The 15,432-nt window shown below is 34.3% G+C and overlaps 1 protein-coding gene across 2 annotated transcripts; it reads right to left on the reverse strand.

The window, feature by feature from the left end:
- Positions 1-1,672: 1,672 nt before the first annotated feature.
- LOC130809036 (uncharacterized) lies at positions 1,673-15,101 on the reverse strand. 2 transcript variants are annotated; one of them, XM_057674639.1, is made up of 20 exons: positions 14,646-15,101; positions 12,947-13,175; positions 12,138-12,248; positions 11,962-12,018; positions 11,801-11,877; positions 11,551-11,650; positions 10,282-10,355; positions 8,774-8,874; positions 8,597-8,700; positions 8,450-8,503; positions 8,311-8,366; positions 8,182-8,224; positions 7,787-7,808; positions 5,881-6,017; positions 5,245-5,429; positions 4,946-5,013; positions 4,770-4,842; positions 4,633-4,694; positions 3,243-4,488; positions 1,673-2,326 (listed from the first exon to the last, which is right to left on the reverse strand). In XM_057674639.1, exons 2-20 carry the CDS (start codon positions 13,025-13,027, stop codon positions 2,065-2,067), a joined length of 2,913 nt encoding a protein of 970 aa, XP_057530622.1. In that variant the 5' UTR covers positions 13,028-13,175; positions 14,646-15,101; the 3' UTR covers positions 1,673-2,064. The 2 variants fall into 2 exon arrangements, with proteins under 2 accessions (XP_057530622.1, XP_057530623.1); XM_057674640.1 differs by lacking the exon at positions 7,787-7,808 and having other exon boundaries at positions 5,881-6,022; positions 8,186-8,224.
- Positions 15,102-15,432: the final 331 nt, after the last annotated feature.

The raw sequence follows: 15,432 nt of genomic DNA on the forward strand, positions 1-15,432 counted from the left end.
CTTACAGTTTGATAGGATAGAAAGTCAAAATTAAATGTAGAAGAAAAATTCAAATGACTACTAAAAGTAATTTGTTGGATAATATAGTCGATCTCAATTTTTTTGAATTAAAACTTTAATATTATTACTCGCTCCTATTCATCTATCACTCTTAAATTGTATTTTACTAATAATCTATAAATTAAAATATAGTTATAACTCATGTAGGATCTAATTTGATTTGTTTTGATGTAAAGTTTATCAATATTAATTATTTATAATTTTTAATCAGGAAAAAGTATAAGAAACTATCTAATCTATATGTCTATTTGCAAAAAACTACCATATATTTTTTTCTTTTTACTACAAAAAACTACCTAATCTGATATATTTCTTTGCAAATGACTACCACTTAACGGAAAATGTTAGTTGACCGTTAAGTTTGAGGGTTTGACCAATTTGAGAGGTTAAGTTGACTATTGAAAGATATTTGACGTCACTTCTACCTATTATAACGTTTTTTTTGAAAAAAATGGACGTCGCAATTATCCTTATGGGATAACTCTTTTGAAAATCCGGTCGAAACAAGTACTTATTCGCCTATTTTTCGATAAATAAACCGAAAAAAATATTTGACGTCATTTTTACCCATAATAACGATTTTTTTAAAAAAAGGACGTCGTGATTATCTTTATGGGATAACTCTTTCGAAAATCCAGTCGAAACATGTACTTATTCGTCTATTTTCCGACACATAAACCGAAAAAGAAATTTAACGTCATTTTTACCCATCATAATGATGATTTTTCAAAAAACAGACGTCGCATTTACCCTTATGGGATAACTCTTTTGAAAATCCGGTCGGAACACCCTTATGAGTAATTGTTTCGACCAGATTTTCGAAAGAGTTATCCCATAAGAAAAATTCCGACCTCCGATTTTTGAAAAAAATGTCATTATGATGGGTAAAATGACGTTAAATATCTTTTTCGGTTTACGTATTAAAAAATAGACAAATAAGTACTTGTTTCGACCGGATTTTCGAAAGAGTTACCCCATAAGGATAATCACGACGTCTGTTTTTTTAGAAAAAAAATCGTTATGATTGGTAAAAATAACGTCAAAATATCTTTTATTTTTATTTTGTTAAATTATGTGTTTTAATTTTAAGTATTTAAAAAAGAGGACCAATGAGATACTGCCACATAGGCAACTTAACCTTTCAAATTGGTCAAAAACCCTCAAATTTAACGGTCAATTAACATTTTTCGTTAAGTGATAGTCATTTGCAGAGAAATATATATAGTTTTTTACAAAAAAAAAAAACAAAAAACATAAGGTAGTTTTTTGAAAATAGACCTATAGATTAGGTAGTTTTTTATAATTTTTTCTTACACAATTAAATATATTAAGAATTTAATAAATACATAAAGTAAATAAAACATGTAACATGAATAGGAGGGAGTATTATTGTTATAGACGGTTGAATAGTTCATGCATATCTAGAGTTACTTATGCATCAATGGCAAGAGTAATTGATATGGATAGAAATGTGATGTGGTTGTAATGTAATTTGATTGAACAAAAAGTTTACAGTTCGGCAATAAGTAGAGGAAGCAAGTAAAAAAATTGTTAACTTTTGTGAATATTGATCAGTAAGTGTATATTATGTCTAATCCAGAAATAGTGTAGATGAGAAAACTATAAAATGAAATCATCTTCCTCTCAAAAATGAAACTCAAAGAAATCATCAATGGAGTTCCTTTCATATTACATTGACAAATTCTTGGGCCTCCGGCTTAGAATCGACCCGCGGAAAAACAAAACTAGGATCAACAAATAACATTATTTTATATCGAAAAATCATGCGGGCTCTTAAGGACCACAATGTTGTTCGTTCAACCAATTATATCGCATGATCAAAAGCCGCTGTGTTATTCCTACTCTTGCTCGGATTCCCTGCCATCCACCAAAAAAACAAAGCATCGTAGAGGCAGGCGAGTATCTACAGGATCGTCAGATGTCACCAATCATGATTGTATGATATCGGGCAACATTCCTGCTAGAAGAAAGCAATATCGTATTTTAACATGTGCAACTGAACACTGAGCTCCCAAAACACCTCGGTTTTTTTGAGGTCCTTTTTCCTCTTGGCTCTGTGTGAACGGATCTTGAGCTAACATCATGGATATCAATCCTATTCATTATGTTTATTTTAGGTGGTTCGAGAGCTGATTTAGGCAAAGATAATGCCCACTGCATTCCCCAAATTGCCAATGGCCTCATGTATATTAGAGATCGGAAATGGCCATCCATTGTCCAAGCCTCCGGTGTTTGGAACCAATATCTATAAAATCAAAACAAAAGGAAGATTACAAAATATTCATTCTTTCGATCTGGGAAAAGGCCTAAAAGATAGTTACAACTTACAACTACTTGACACAAAAAAAATCCACAAGACTATTTAAAAGATGAACAAAGCAAAGAAAGAGGTTCCACAATTCTCACTCACAGACCAGAACTTTAACAAGTCATCTCCGTGCGGTTAGCAATCAAGAATATATATAGTTTCAAGCAAAGCAAAGCTTTTATTGTGTGCAAAGGCGTCAGTGTTGGACTGAGAAAGAAAATGGTGCCACGGAATCAGGGAAGCAGTAGCTAAAGGTACGGCATACTTTTTCTTACATATTCAGGAAAAATTAGTGCCTACAGAAACAAATTTACTTCCATCTGGAGTTCGGTACAATGATCTAATACCTCGAAACAAAAAGGAAAATTTAAAATTAAAAATCTTAATAAAAAAAACTCACCTTTTGGTTTATATATAAAATCGCAGTTTTATATCATTTATTCATCTTTTGATTTGCCAAACACACTACATTTCAGTCAATTTTCGATTTTCAAATGAAATCATTGTTCCAAAACATAACATTAACCAGCACAATTATGGCTCGTGGCCGTGGGTATAAGCTTAATTACAAAACACCTCAAGGCATTGGTGGAAACATGTTGGGGCTTGAGAGCGGTATAGTCCCACCATAAATCATAAATTATACTGAATTTTATAAGAAAAATTGCACAAAATTTTTAATACTATAAGTAAAACATGTTATGGCCCTCCATTTTTTGTCTAAATATTATAATCAATTTTAAGGATCCCCATAGTTAAAATCCTGGCTCCGCCACGGCCATAAGGAGTCTTAGTCAAGCAGCAACATCTGAAAAAATTAAGCTACAGTATGTACACAGATAAAAGGCCTTACCCAAATCCTTCTTCAGACCAGCCAGCAATAAAAATCCCTTCAGCAGCGGAAAAGCCCTGCTCTTTCATCCCGGCAAGAATCATCGTAGCAGCCACCCCATAAGTAACCCCGGTCCAAATTTCACGTGATTGCATACAAGTCTCGTCCACCTTCCCATTGGGATGCATTCCATTTACAGCGCCCATCCGACCTCCTTTAACTTTCATGACATTAAATTCAAAGATTTTCTGCAAGGTGCTCTTAATTTTATCTTCATTAAAGAGATTAGGTAATCCAGATGAACCTGTATACCATTGTCCTGCTAATTGATCAGCTTGAATAGATTTACTGTTACTGCTTGAACCAGAATCATAGTTGAAATACGAACCATTCCAAAGCTTAGTTTCAAAGGCATATTTAGCCTTCACAAATTTCCTCTTGCATTTTTCACCAAACTCCTCGTCGCCTAATTGAAATGCCATTGCTGCTGCAGCTTGAAGTGCTGCAAGCCACAGACAGCCACAGTACGCACTGACACCATGAACTGTCCAAGTATCATATGTCTGATCTGGAAATCCATCATTCTCTATAAGGTCATCACCATCAACATCAAATTGCTCCATATACTCCATGGCAGCACGGACTGAAGGCCAAACATCGATTCCGAACGACATGTCTCCTGTTGCTGCAAAATCTCGATATACCTGGAGTACAAACTTAGGGTTCAAGTCCTTCCATTTGCTTGTATCGTGTATATTATAAGCGTTCATCTCTTTCCATGGGTCATGTGTTCCCAAATCATGAGGAACGGCTCCTCTTACCTTACGAATTCCCCAGTTTCCTTCTGCTAGAAACCGTACTTTCCTCCCATCCTCAGATAAGACAGCTTTAGCGAATTCACGTTGAATACTAAGTTCAATTTTCGGAAACAAATCCAGCAGCGCAAAAGATGCGTAGAAATGTACATCATATGTACACCACATAATGTATTCAACACCTTCCAGATAAAGAAACCTACCGACATCATCAGATTCATCCTGGGGTTTTGCCAAAGAACTTGATGGCTCAGCATTTTTCACGGGTATAACAATCTCTTCTTTTGAAACATCCCCTTTTCCGTTGTCATTCTCACAATTTTCTCCATTTCTATGCTCAATAACCAAACCATGAGAATCTACCTTTGCAGCAGTGAAAGTAACAGTCTTAGTCTTGGCTTTTTGTGGCTTCTTTTTATCATTTACAAGTACTCTAACTGGCTCGGCAGAGTCTGAAATGTGAAAATTTTTCATTAATCTTTGTCTAATATTTAAATATGAGAGGAAATAGTGAAGAAATGTACAGAACTTACTTGAAAATTTTGATGTACTACAAATACATATTTCAAAGGCCATTAAGAATTATGAATACATACCTATCCAAACAGTCCCACCAGCTACTAGAAAATAGAGTTCATTAAATAGTGTAAATTTGTACCTGCAACAAGATGGATATTTTAGCCAAGCTACTCAAGAGAGAAGTATGGATAACTTTCAAGTTCAATTATTTTACCATTCTGGTAGTTTATCATCCTTAAGCACAGGATCTTGCCAATTCTCAATTTCTTCCTCCCATCGCTTATAATCTGACCGGAATTACATAAAACACATTTACCTCTTAGAATAATCCAACAAAATAAAGAAACATATTTTCGACAATTTCTGGAGATCAGGATGAGTGATACATACTAGTGAGTGAATAGTGTGCCAATTCCTCAGCCGCCCGTAGAGATGTACCATAGTACTTTGTATAGCGCCTACGTTATGAATGGTACGAAACAATAATAATTAAATACTGAATGGATGGACCAACCATCACTACAGAAACCCTAGAATAGTGGCAAAATGGAAAAAAACAGCAGCTAAGAAGCTTTCAAAAAAAATCAGTAGTCAAGCAAAAGGTTAAAACTGATACATAACAGATGGTAATATCCTATCATTCCTTAGACGTAGAAAACAACAAGAAAAGAAGATGACAGATACATTACCTGAAATAAGAACTCCCTTTTAAAAATTTAACTTTAGGGGAAGACCATGCGACAGAGAAAGCAACAGTACACTTCCCATGAGGCTCAACCCATGTAGAAGCTGAAACTGCGGCACATAGTGTGTCTCCAGGCAAGGATGGCATGCTTGGTCCAGCGTTAAAATTCTCCCGATCAAATTGCCCATCCTTTATATCCAATAAAAACTTCAAATTAGAACAATAATAGAATGGATAAAACACCAAACAAATTCCCTCACTAGGACTTCTATTCTAATAAAATTTAAGCTTTAAATCAATTTTATTTCTTAGTGAATGTTTATGTGATTGAAAAGCGAGAAAAAAGAGAATTTGCAAAATCCGCTAAAACAATGCTAGGCCATCGGCCATCGCTACAATGCTCAGATTCAGTTTCACGGAAGTGGTCAACACACCTAAACAATCACCAAAATGAGACTCAAATATATGTTCACATGGCCAAAGAATTGTTTGCGGGTTTAGAATTTTTTGAAATGTATAGGAAAATCTCAAATGTTCTAAGAAAAAGAGAACATAATTTAATGAAACTACATGCAGAAGCTTTTTAAAAGGATGGAGCAATTTTAATAAAATCCATAACATCAAATCAGTAGACACTCACCTGTGACATTTTTGACCACATATCTTTTGCTGTAATACAACTTCCTTCTCCTAAACCGAAGCATGGAAGGACCGTAACATTTACATTCTGTGTTTCACTAGCAGCAATTGCAAAAGTGACGGGCGGCAGGTCCTTAGCTGTACTGTATAATGTCAGAGTACTCCATCAGAATACTAAGTACGTCATTTATAAAATGTTGCAGAAGCGGGTAATTCCCAAGCAATACAATAGAATAACACAAGGAAAAATTGATTGCATACACCACCCGAACAAGAAAACTAAAGGGAACAGAAGAACAAACACACACAATCAGAATAGCCAAAATATTACGAGAAAGAGGACAACATATTCACGACATACACAAGAAATTTACCCAATGTACACCAGATCAAATCCTACACATTCACCACAAGTTGACTAGAAATAACTGCAATGACAGAAAAGTAAGCCAGCCAGAAAACATCAACCGATAACAATACATCATGTAAAAATTCAACTGTAGTAGTATCATCCAATTCCCAGGGTATATATGTTAAGGTTGGCAAGTAACATGGTCCCAGCCCCCAGGCACATTTTCCACTATTTTAATGAATCTAGTAATAATGTGTGCACTGAATGGCCAAACCATAAGTGGTTCGGTTGGTGGAGATTGGGAGTTCACCCTTATCGGTTCCTCGTACACTATACCTATCGCAATAATCATTCAGATATAACCGTATAAGTACAACAACATTGCAACATCCCAAATCCCAATACCACTAAGTGGTTTGTGCTTGCGAGGGGTTACAGACGTGGTTGGATACTCTATCCTTGTAACAGCAAGAAGTTAATGTCACTAAAATTCCATTAAAATTCATTTTAATAAATTCCAATAAATAAAGGATAGAGCACGAAGGAGATACACATAAAAAATATTTTGCACTGGTTATAGTTCTGTATGGTTTGAATAGAGCAAGGCAGTAAGTCAAATGTAATTTGGAGGAAGGCAGGTGTAGGGAAAAAAAGCATATTTTTCAAATATCACGAATCAATATTAATAAATGGATTGCTATTGGAAAGTTCAAAAAGCATCAGAAAATGGAATAAATCGTATTAAAATACATGGATAATAAAATGAGGCCATAATATTAGTGAACTTGCGTGATTTATCATGCAAAGGGAAAGTAAATGGAACGAGAGAAAATAAAAGCAAACAAAATAAAAGAGAACGAAAAAAAGTCAAAAAGAGAGAGAAAAGGCCTGGGGAGAAAGAGTAGAGGTGGAAAAAGAAAGAGTCCATGAGGAGACAAGAGCCAGTGTAACATTCGCCAACTAACTCACTTTTTGAATACGCGATTGTCCCAAAATGGACCAAAAATTGACCAAAACCAACCATAAATTGTTTTTTCGATTCGCAAGGAGGTTAGCAAATCATGTGACACTAAGAAGAACAAATGATGCCAAGAGAAAATAGAATAAAATCAATGAGTGTCGGCTGAATTCAACTGGGTGGCTAACGCCTTTGGGTAGATAACACTTTGCTCGACATAAGACTAACTACTGATGCTATTAATAGAGAAGAGAGTAGACAGAGAGAAAGGATCAGACCCGAAAAAGCTGAGAAGAAAAAAAAACTTTAGACAAGTATTTTACTAAAAAATAACTTCTAAAAATAAACATTTGGGTTTGAAGAGTGGGCAGAGCCCAGGAGAGATGGTCCCTCAGATGCCACCCACTTGCTCCACAGTCCCCTGAATTTCAAGAAACCTCGCTTTTCATAAATCAAGTTAACTCCTATGGAGCAGAAAAATCTATGACCATAAAAATAGAGAAGAAACAACTAAAAACGAGACAAAGCACATGAAACATTAGAAATCTCTGAAGTAAATCATAATGCTTTAATGACTACAACATACTCCGGATATACCTTTCTCAATAGAAGCCTTTTCCTTTCCACCATGACAAGGTGACTACATCAGCTTTAGACTTCAATAAAAATTCCACAAGTATGAGTTTACATAGCTACGAAAGAAATTATGCAAGCTTCTGTTCACATCTATGAACTTCTCACTTGTTTTTCGAAAAAAGATACCACATAATCAAGATGCCTCAACAAGACGAGGTTTTCCACAAAATGATGCAGAGATTTTCAGATCATTAAATGAAATGATGCAATAGTTAAATCGATCTCATATCTGCACAAATTAGCTTCAGCAGCTGATCGTTGCCTTAAACAATTAACAAAGCATGACATTCTTTTCTTTTAGTCTTTAAGGAAATTTGCAAACCAATTGTCATATTTAGATAATAGGGTTTGATTACTTGCTTGTGATGCAGAAGAACACCCGACACGCCATCTTCGCCTCTATCAAAAGAAACAATAAAGACTATCAATTCCTGATCCATTCATTATAACTTGAACAGGGATGAGAGCAATTGGCAATAACTCACATGAATGGTTCATTCACATGCTCTCCTGATAGATGGGAGATTCCTCCAACAGAGTTCTGTCAAAAAGTTCATATATGACAGAAAGTCAAACCTTATCCACGTTACATATGATGAATAGTGAAAGTAAAAGGATACTTACAGCCCAAGTAAAAAGAAGGCTGACTTTAGCCCTTTCCTTCCCAGTGTTCACCAGCTATGACAAAACATAATCAAGAACCATTGAAAACCCAAAATCATAATTACTTTAAGCATTCCCAAATCAGTCCAAATTAATTGATACACCTACCGTATAAACAAAAACAGCAGCAGGAAGACTGCTATCCTTGTAATTATGAGGTATAAATGGTGATATTTGACGGCAAGAGATCTTCAGTTCTGGATCAGGTTCTCCTACATATGAAAACAGGACGTTTATAATTGAAGAAGCCAAAGTACTAGGATTTCCCATAAAGAAAAAACCAACCATCATATATAGTCCAGGCCCTTGGAAACAGAGCATGATAAGATGAATGCTGGCCACTCAAATTCCAACCCCAAGAGGATATACCGTGATCACGAAATTTCCTACATAAATAAATTGATATAAGTAAGCGCTGTGAAAGATTCCAAGTATATTCAACATGTTAAAAAATCCTAGCTGGTTTCGAAAACATATTACCATGGGAACACTAGGAAAGCACCAAAGAGGTTTCATTGATAGACAAGTACTTAACTTGAATACCTCTAATATTTGCAGTTTAGAGCATCATTATCATTTATTAACGCACAAATGAAAAGTGTTCATTCCCTCTCACTAACTTCCCCTATCATCCACGCCATTTTTCACAAGCAAACACCCCTTTCACTTCCTTAATGATGAACAAATAAAAATCATCACAGAATAGAAACAATTACGGACATCATTGCGTTTTTGGTAACAGTCCCAAACTTGCAAGGTTGCGGACGCAACACTTTGCAGTGTTACAACTCATTACAATAGCATTACACTTGAAATATATCCATTTTATCATAGTACTTCAAGTTTTTTAGAACATATATTTAAATTAAAGCTTATACTAGATCTTCTAAAGCCTAATGCATAATTTATAAAAATTATAATTGTTATTACTCTGTGATATTAAAGCCCAAGTTAAGTAACATAGTTTGTGGAATGATACGCTCAAAATCTAATATAACGGGACCATTATTCAACTAAACAAATTCACTTTTATTCCATGGATGTAACTGGCATAAAAAATAATTAGGCTATTGTTAGCAAAAGTGGTAGCTTATTAGGTTGTAGTTCGCAAATTATCCTAAAAACAAAAATGTCAATGCCTTAATACCAACAATATGCAATCCGCCAACCTAAACAAATCAACATGGGAACAAATCTAACAAAGATAATACTTTATTTGGCTTTATCTTAATACTAATTTACAACTAAGGAAAACAATTTCAGTGAACGTCTACATATATTCCCTTCCTCCATTCAACAAATTTCCAAAAAAAAAAGTATTTATTAAATAAAAGCAACTTAGAGAAAGACTTAATTAAGAGTCATATGCTAACCTAGAAATTTTTAAAGTGAAAATCAAGAAATTTACAGACGATTAAAAAAGAAGTCAAGCCTTTCTCAAATTCTGAGACCTTTATCGTAAGTTCACCACTCATGAAAATTTGCTCCATTTAAAAGTGGATAAGGTGAGAGTTTTATCCAAAACTAAAGACACCATGAGTACAAATTAAGAATACAAGGATAGCAATAATATTTTTTGCTCAAAAAAGCCTTGTACAAAAGAATGCTTAAATCAATTACATTTAAGTGAGTGATTGTGATTGTGATTGTGATTGTGATTGTGATTGTTATTGTTATTATTATTATTATTATTACTGTCAACTATGTGCATCACCTCAAGCTAATTACTTTGAGCAAAGCCAATAAGCAAAATCTAACAACCAAAAATATATAAAAGCAGAATAAAAGCTTACCCTAAGCCTTCATGCTGCCCTGGGGCCAAAACTGATGCATATTTTTTATTTCCTCCATCTCGAGTTATAAAAATCTGCAATATCAATTACTTCAGAGTACCTCCAAAAATTAATTAAGAGAAGCGCAATAGATGGAATCAATTGCAAAGAACTGGACAGAAACCCATAAGTCCCATCAAAAAATGGGTAGACAAAAAGACAAGAAGAAACTAAAGTCAAAATTACCCTCACAAGTCACAAGGTTCACAAATCATCTTCTTAGAATTACAGGAACTAGTCCTAAAAGATTAAACAGAACCATTCAAAGTATTCTCTGGTCAAAAGAGTAGTCGTTTTGAAAGATATGTACAGTCTGAAGGAAGGGAATGGTACTCTAAAAACACTTTCTTCTTCATTTTTTTATGCCAACCCACTAGCCCTTTAACGTTTCCTCTGTCTCCTTCCACTTGCCCAGCCTAAAGTTTGCATCTCCCATCCTCTTTATTGTGTGCAACTTGTAATATTGTGCAACTAATAAGAACAGGGAAAGTGCGTTTTACACCTGGCTTCTTAGATATTAAGAAACACCCCCTGTTTCTAAGGCTTAAACAAAAAAAAAAAAACCAAGAAAAGTAAATATGCACATCTCAAAGACATGAGTTAGCAAATACTTCCTCCGGAAGCAACCAAGAATGCTGCATACAAATTAAGAAAAGTGGACAGGGGGTATAAAAGGGGGAAACTGGAAACAGAGAGAAGGAAATGTGTGAGAGTAAGTGAGAAAGTAAGGAGAAAAAGTAGGTGGGAAAATATAGCTTCATTCCATTCCATTACCCCAATGCCATTAAGTGGCTCCCACCTAGGGTGGGTTGGGAGGGTCGGATGCATGCAATCCTACCCTTGTTAAAATAAAACTAACAAAGATTTTGTTTCCGATTGACCCTTGGTACCAAACATCATGTGCAACTTCACATGAATGAGCAGTACACATGATTTACTGAGCCCTTAGTGATATTGCAACTTATGTGACATAAAAATGGGAAGTGTTGCAACAATTATAAACAGAGGAAGTAACAAAGATAAATTTCATAAAGTATATATGGGCAACAAAGTCTAAACAACATAAAATAACAACAGCTGCATAGTTCATAACTTCACATGGAATCAAGTATGGTGTTAAGAACAGAGAGATAAACCACTAAAACACCATCAACGAATGAAGTTCAATATCAGCTAGGATATATGGACAGAGGAAAAAAAAAAGAGCATGCTGTAAGAATAGAGCATTACAGAAAATTGATTGGCCATGACAGGAGAAGCTTCACATGTACCAGGAAATATTTGCCACTGTCTAAACTCCCCCCTGAAACCTCTAGATATGCTGCCACTTCTACAACACAGTAAATTATATTATATATATATATATATATATATATATATATATATATATATATATATATATATATATATATTTATAAGATCAACAAAAACACAGATAGGACAAGGCACAACATTTCATTTAATAACCATAAATCATTACCCCATTCCACCCAGCGGAACTCCTTGAGATGCTGAAGGCTTGGCACTTTCTTTGTTAAAAGGGTCAATCGGAGCTTTCTGCATGACAAATTCAAAAACAACCATTAAAAAGACAACTAAAGTAAAGGTGTCATGATGTCTTACAAGCCATAAGAAATATACTCTTCCATGAGATGCCTCTTCTCTAACATATGACCACATACGAATACCAAGCCGAACCTACAACGAAGAGAACACAAAAAAAAAAGAGAGACCTAAGATTCAAAAACAAAAGATAAATAATACTTTATTTGCCACAATAAATCCGGCATACTAAAGAGACAAATAAAGAAAATTACCATTTTAATTGCTTCCATAAATGTAACACTGAATTCTTTTAGAATGTTAGCATGACTATTTAACCTCCTCCTCCAAGCTTGACGTGGTGGAGCAGCACTATCATAATCTAGCTGCACAAAAAGATAGAGAATTGTTTTAGGAAAGAACTATAGATCACAAATGATGAGCACATTCAAAATTCTAAGATCAAAAATATAATTACATAAATGCACCTTCAAATATTAGGTGAGTCTAAAAAACGACGGCCATCAAGTCACGTGTTTTTACATAAATAGTGTTTGGCTAGAAATCATAGATGGGAAAAGACGGAAAGAGAGGAGATAAAGTCATTCATTTTGCAACATTAGTTTTTGTTTGGAAATCAAGGAAGAAAAAGAAACTCATGAAATAAGAAGAGAGGCTGAGCAAGAATTTTTCTTCTAAATTTTTCAACTTTGGAGTTGAAATGAAAATAATTCCCTCACCCCCATGACCCTTCCCTTCCTTTCAAGTCAACCAACCTACATCAAAATAAAGAAGATAGGATACATCATATTTCTTCCCCCTCCCCTAAACCCTTCTTTCTCTTACTCAAACATATTGTAAATTGTATCACACCTTATCCCTTTAAAAATCAATAAGCAGTGAATTTGGCTTTAAGAGGAAGAATGAGTAGTGAAAAAAAGATCAATCCCTGACTTGAGCCCTGCAGACACTCATGATTATACTTTGTGATTTTGCAGAGGAGCTAATGCAACTGGAAATAAACGTGATAATGTGAATCACGAAAAGAGCTAATGCAAAAGAGTCAATTTTTACAAGGACTTACCAGTTGCAAGGTAACTCTGCTCACATACTCTTCTGGAGGCCATGAGCTTTTCTTGCAATGAAATATTGTTCCACTGACCATTTTCTCTTTCACAAAATTTTGAAATCTCTTCGGTTTTCAGTCACAAACAACTACCTGGAACACTCATTGAAAGTGCATTTAATGCAACACCAGCCAGCAAACCTGCCACGACCAGATTCCTTGGGAAGCTGAAGACCTGGTGCTTTCTCTATTAAAAAGTAACAGGAGCTTGCTTCATTGAATATTTAAAAAAAAATTTACACTTAATTTTAATGAAGGCACAATGCAATAATATTTACAGGCCATCCAAAAATCAACCTTCTACTTGATGCCTCTCCCCTAACAGCATACATTGATACAACGAAGCGAAACCCACAAAGTATCGATGACTTGGGGAAACAAAGAAATGATGTGTGATGCAGAAAATAGACAACCAGTACAATACCAATATGATAAGATAGATTCAATGTCTCCATCATCAAATATTGACATCTTACATCTTAATTGCTTCCACGGATATGATTTCGGAGTATAGAAAAAAGTTGGCATCTAACAACAGCATGTTAGTTCAATACCCTCTTCGTCTGAAAAATAGGGAAGAATCCTTGGGTGGAAGAAGGTGGAAGAAGAGAAGCAAGTCTAGCAATTCTTCCTCTCAAATCTAAATTCCCCCCTCTCATTTTGGTATAATAACTAGGTTTGAATCTCTAGACATTACATTCTTAAGGAGAAAAGTGGATATGTTTTAAAGGGTTAAAATGTAGGAATAATCCTCTAATATAAGGTTCCGTGTGCGAAAAGACTTAACCATACATTGGAATAAATATACTCCATCCCAATACATTCTTAATAACTCAACCAATTCGGCACAACATAGAAAGCAATCTTAATTCATTCATCATCGACTCCTCAATAATACTTGATTCATCTTTCAAAAACTGAATTGCATATTTGTACTTGTTTTGCTTTCAATTATCATCTTTAATGTACGATGAAATTGGATTTCCTTTGCACCAATCATACATGACAGGAAAAAGTCATCACATGGGTTAATAGTTTTTGTACTTTACCACTCATTTGCATAAGGCAATCCAAAATTCCAATCCAAGTCTAATTTTACCAAAAAAATAAGTATCCTAAAACACACTTGAATTAATTTAAGTCTCCAAACAATGACAATCAAAATAAGTACTAGAACAATCAGATCTAACATATCAATACCCAATTTATTAGCACAAATATCAGCAACCATTATTGTATAAAACAAAACCAATATCAACCCACATCTAATATCACTACTAAAGAGTGTTTTTTTAATTATAGTTCATCACATGTTTCATGTGGGTTTAGACATGTAAGAAAAACCGGCGGTATGTAATTACTCCAATCGGTATTGTTTCATTAGACCCGTTCAACACCGACCATGAAAAGCTCATACAGATAAAGTAAAAGTTCTAGTCGGTGAAACCAGTACCCACAACCCAATGATCACCACATATTCCTTCTACCAGTAAAAAACCCACAAAAATTCAACTGAAAATAAAAAAAACATAGAAAACCCATGATTAATCAGATAAATTTGAACCTAAAAAACCAATTAAAGACATATCTATTTCCAATAATTAAAATTAAGACTATACAATTCTTATATTCCCATCAAAATTTGTAAAGAATTTACCTTAGAGACACCCAAAAACGAAAATTATATGGACGATTACGACAACGGTCAGGATCACGAAATGGGCTTTCCTGGCTCAATTTCCAGTATAGACAAAATGAAGATTTGGTCAAATAGGTAGAAGATAACAAGGAAGAATTCAAGGAGTTCAAAAAGTTAGTTGTTTGAAAATAGATTGGACTACGTAGCCCACCAGAATTAAGGAATTCCAGTTTACAGAAGACTGGAGACTAGAGAGCCAAATTGATCAGGAATTGAAATGAGTCTACAATTCTATAGAACTGAAACAGGGTTCAATGCCTCAATGGGGGATATAATATAAATTATAGAATAATGCATTTTCTTCGTATGTAATTTAATTTTTTTTTCTTTTGCTTTGCTTTTTATTACCTTTATTGAGGTGTCATATTTTAACCTATTCTAGAATGCTTTATATTTTCGATTATTTTTGTGAAGAATTTATCTTAAAATAAGAAGTTTATATTTTTATTTGCTCTTTAATGGTATTAATTAGGCTATTTAATCCATATAGTGCGTCTCTCAAAAAGATTATTTCTCACGACAATTTGTGTTGTATATTTCTTATAATCAAATCTAATTAATTAATATATATTTCAGTTGTGATTATTAACGTCTATGTAGGAATGGATTGCCTTTGCAGATAGTGTCAATGATTCGTTTTGAAATATTATTAATATTGTAACAGGGAGCTAGGTGAAAAACAGACTATATTGTTCTTAAGAAAAACAATATTTGCTCAAACTAAGACAAGATTTGATTATCGTGT

The sequence above is a fragment of the Amaranthus tricolor genome, chromosome 3 (genome assembly GCF_026212465.1).
Source record: "Amaranthus tricolor cultivar Red isolate AtriRed21 chromosome 3, ASM2621246v1, whole genome shotgun sequence".
NCBI classification, from domain to species: Eukaryota; Viridiplantae; Streptophyta; class Magnoliopsida; order Caryophyllales; family Amaranthaceae; genus Amaranthus; species Amaranthus tricolor.

What these genes read in the sequence shown, in the direction of transcription:
- LOC130809036 (XM_057674639.1), bottom strand. Translation starts at nt 13,027, where the DNA reads ATGGTCAGTGGAACAATATTTCATTGCAAGAAAAGCTCATGGCCTCCA. An exon ending in TTATGGAAGCAATTAAAATG is followed by an intron (nt 12,019 to 12,137) that starts GTAATTTTCTTT and finishes TCTTCGTTGTAG; the next exon opens with GTTCGGCTTGGTATTCGTAT. An exon ending in CTGCTGTTTTTGTTTATACG is followed by an intron (nt 8,504 to 8,596) that starts GTAGGTGTATCA and finishes GTTTTGTCATAG; the next exon opens with CTGGTGAACACTGGGAAGGA.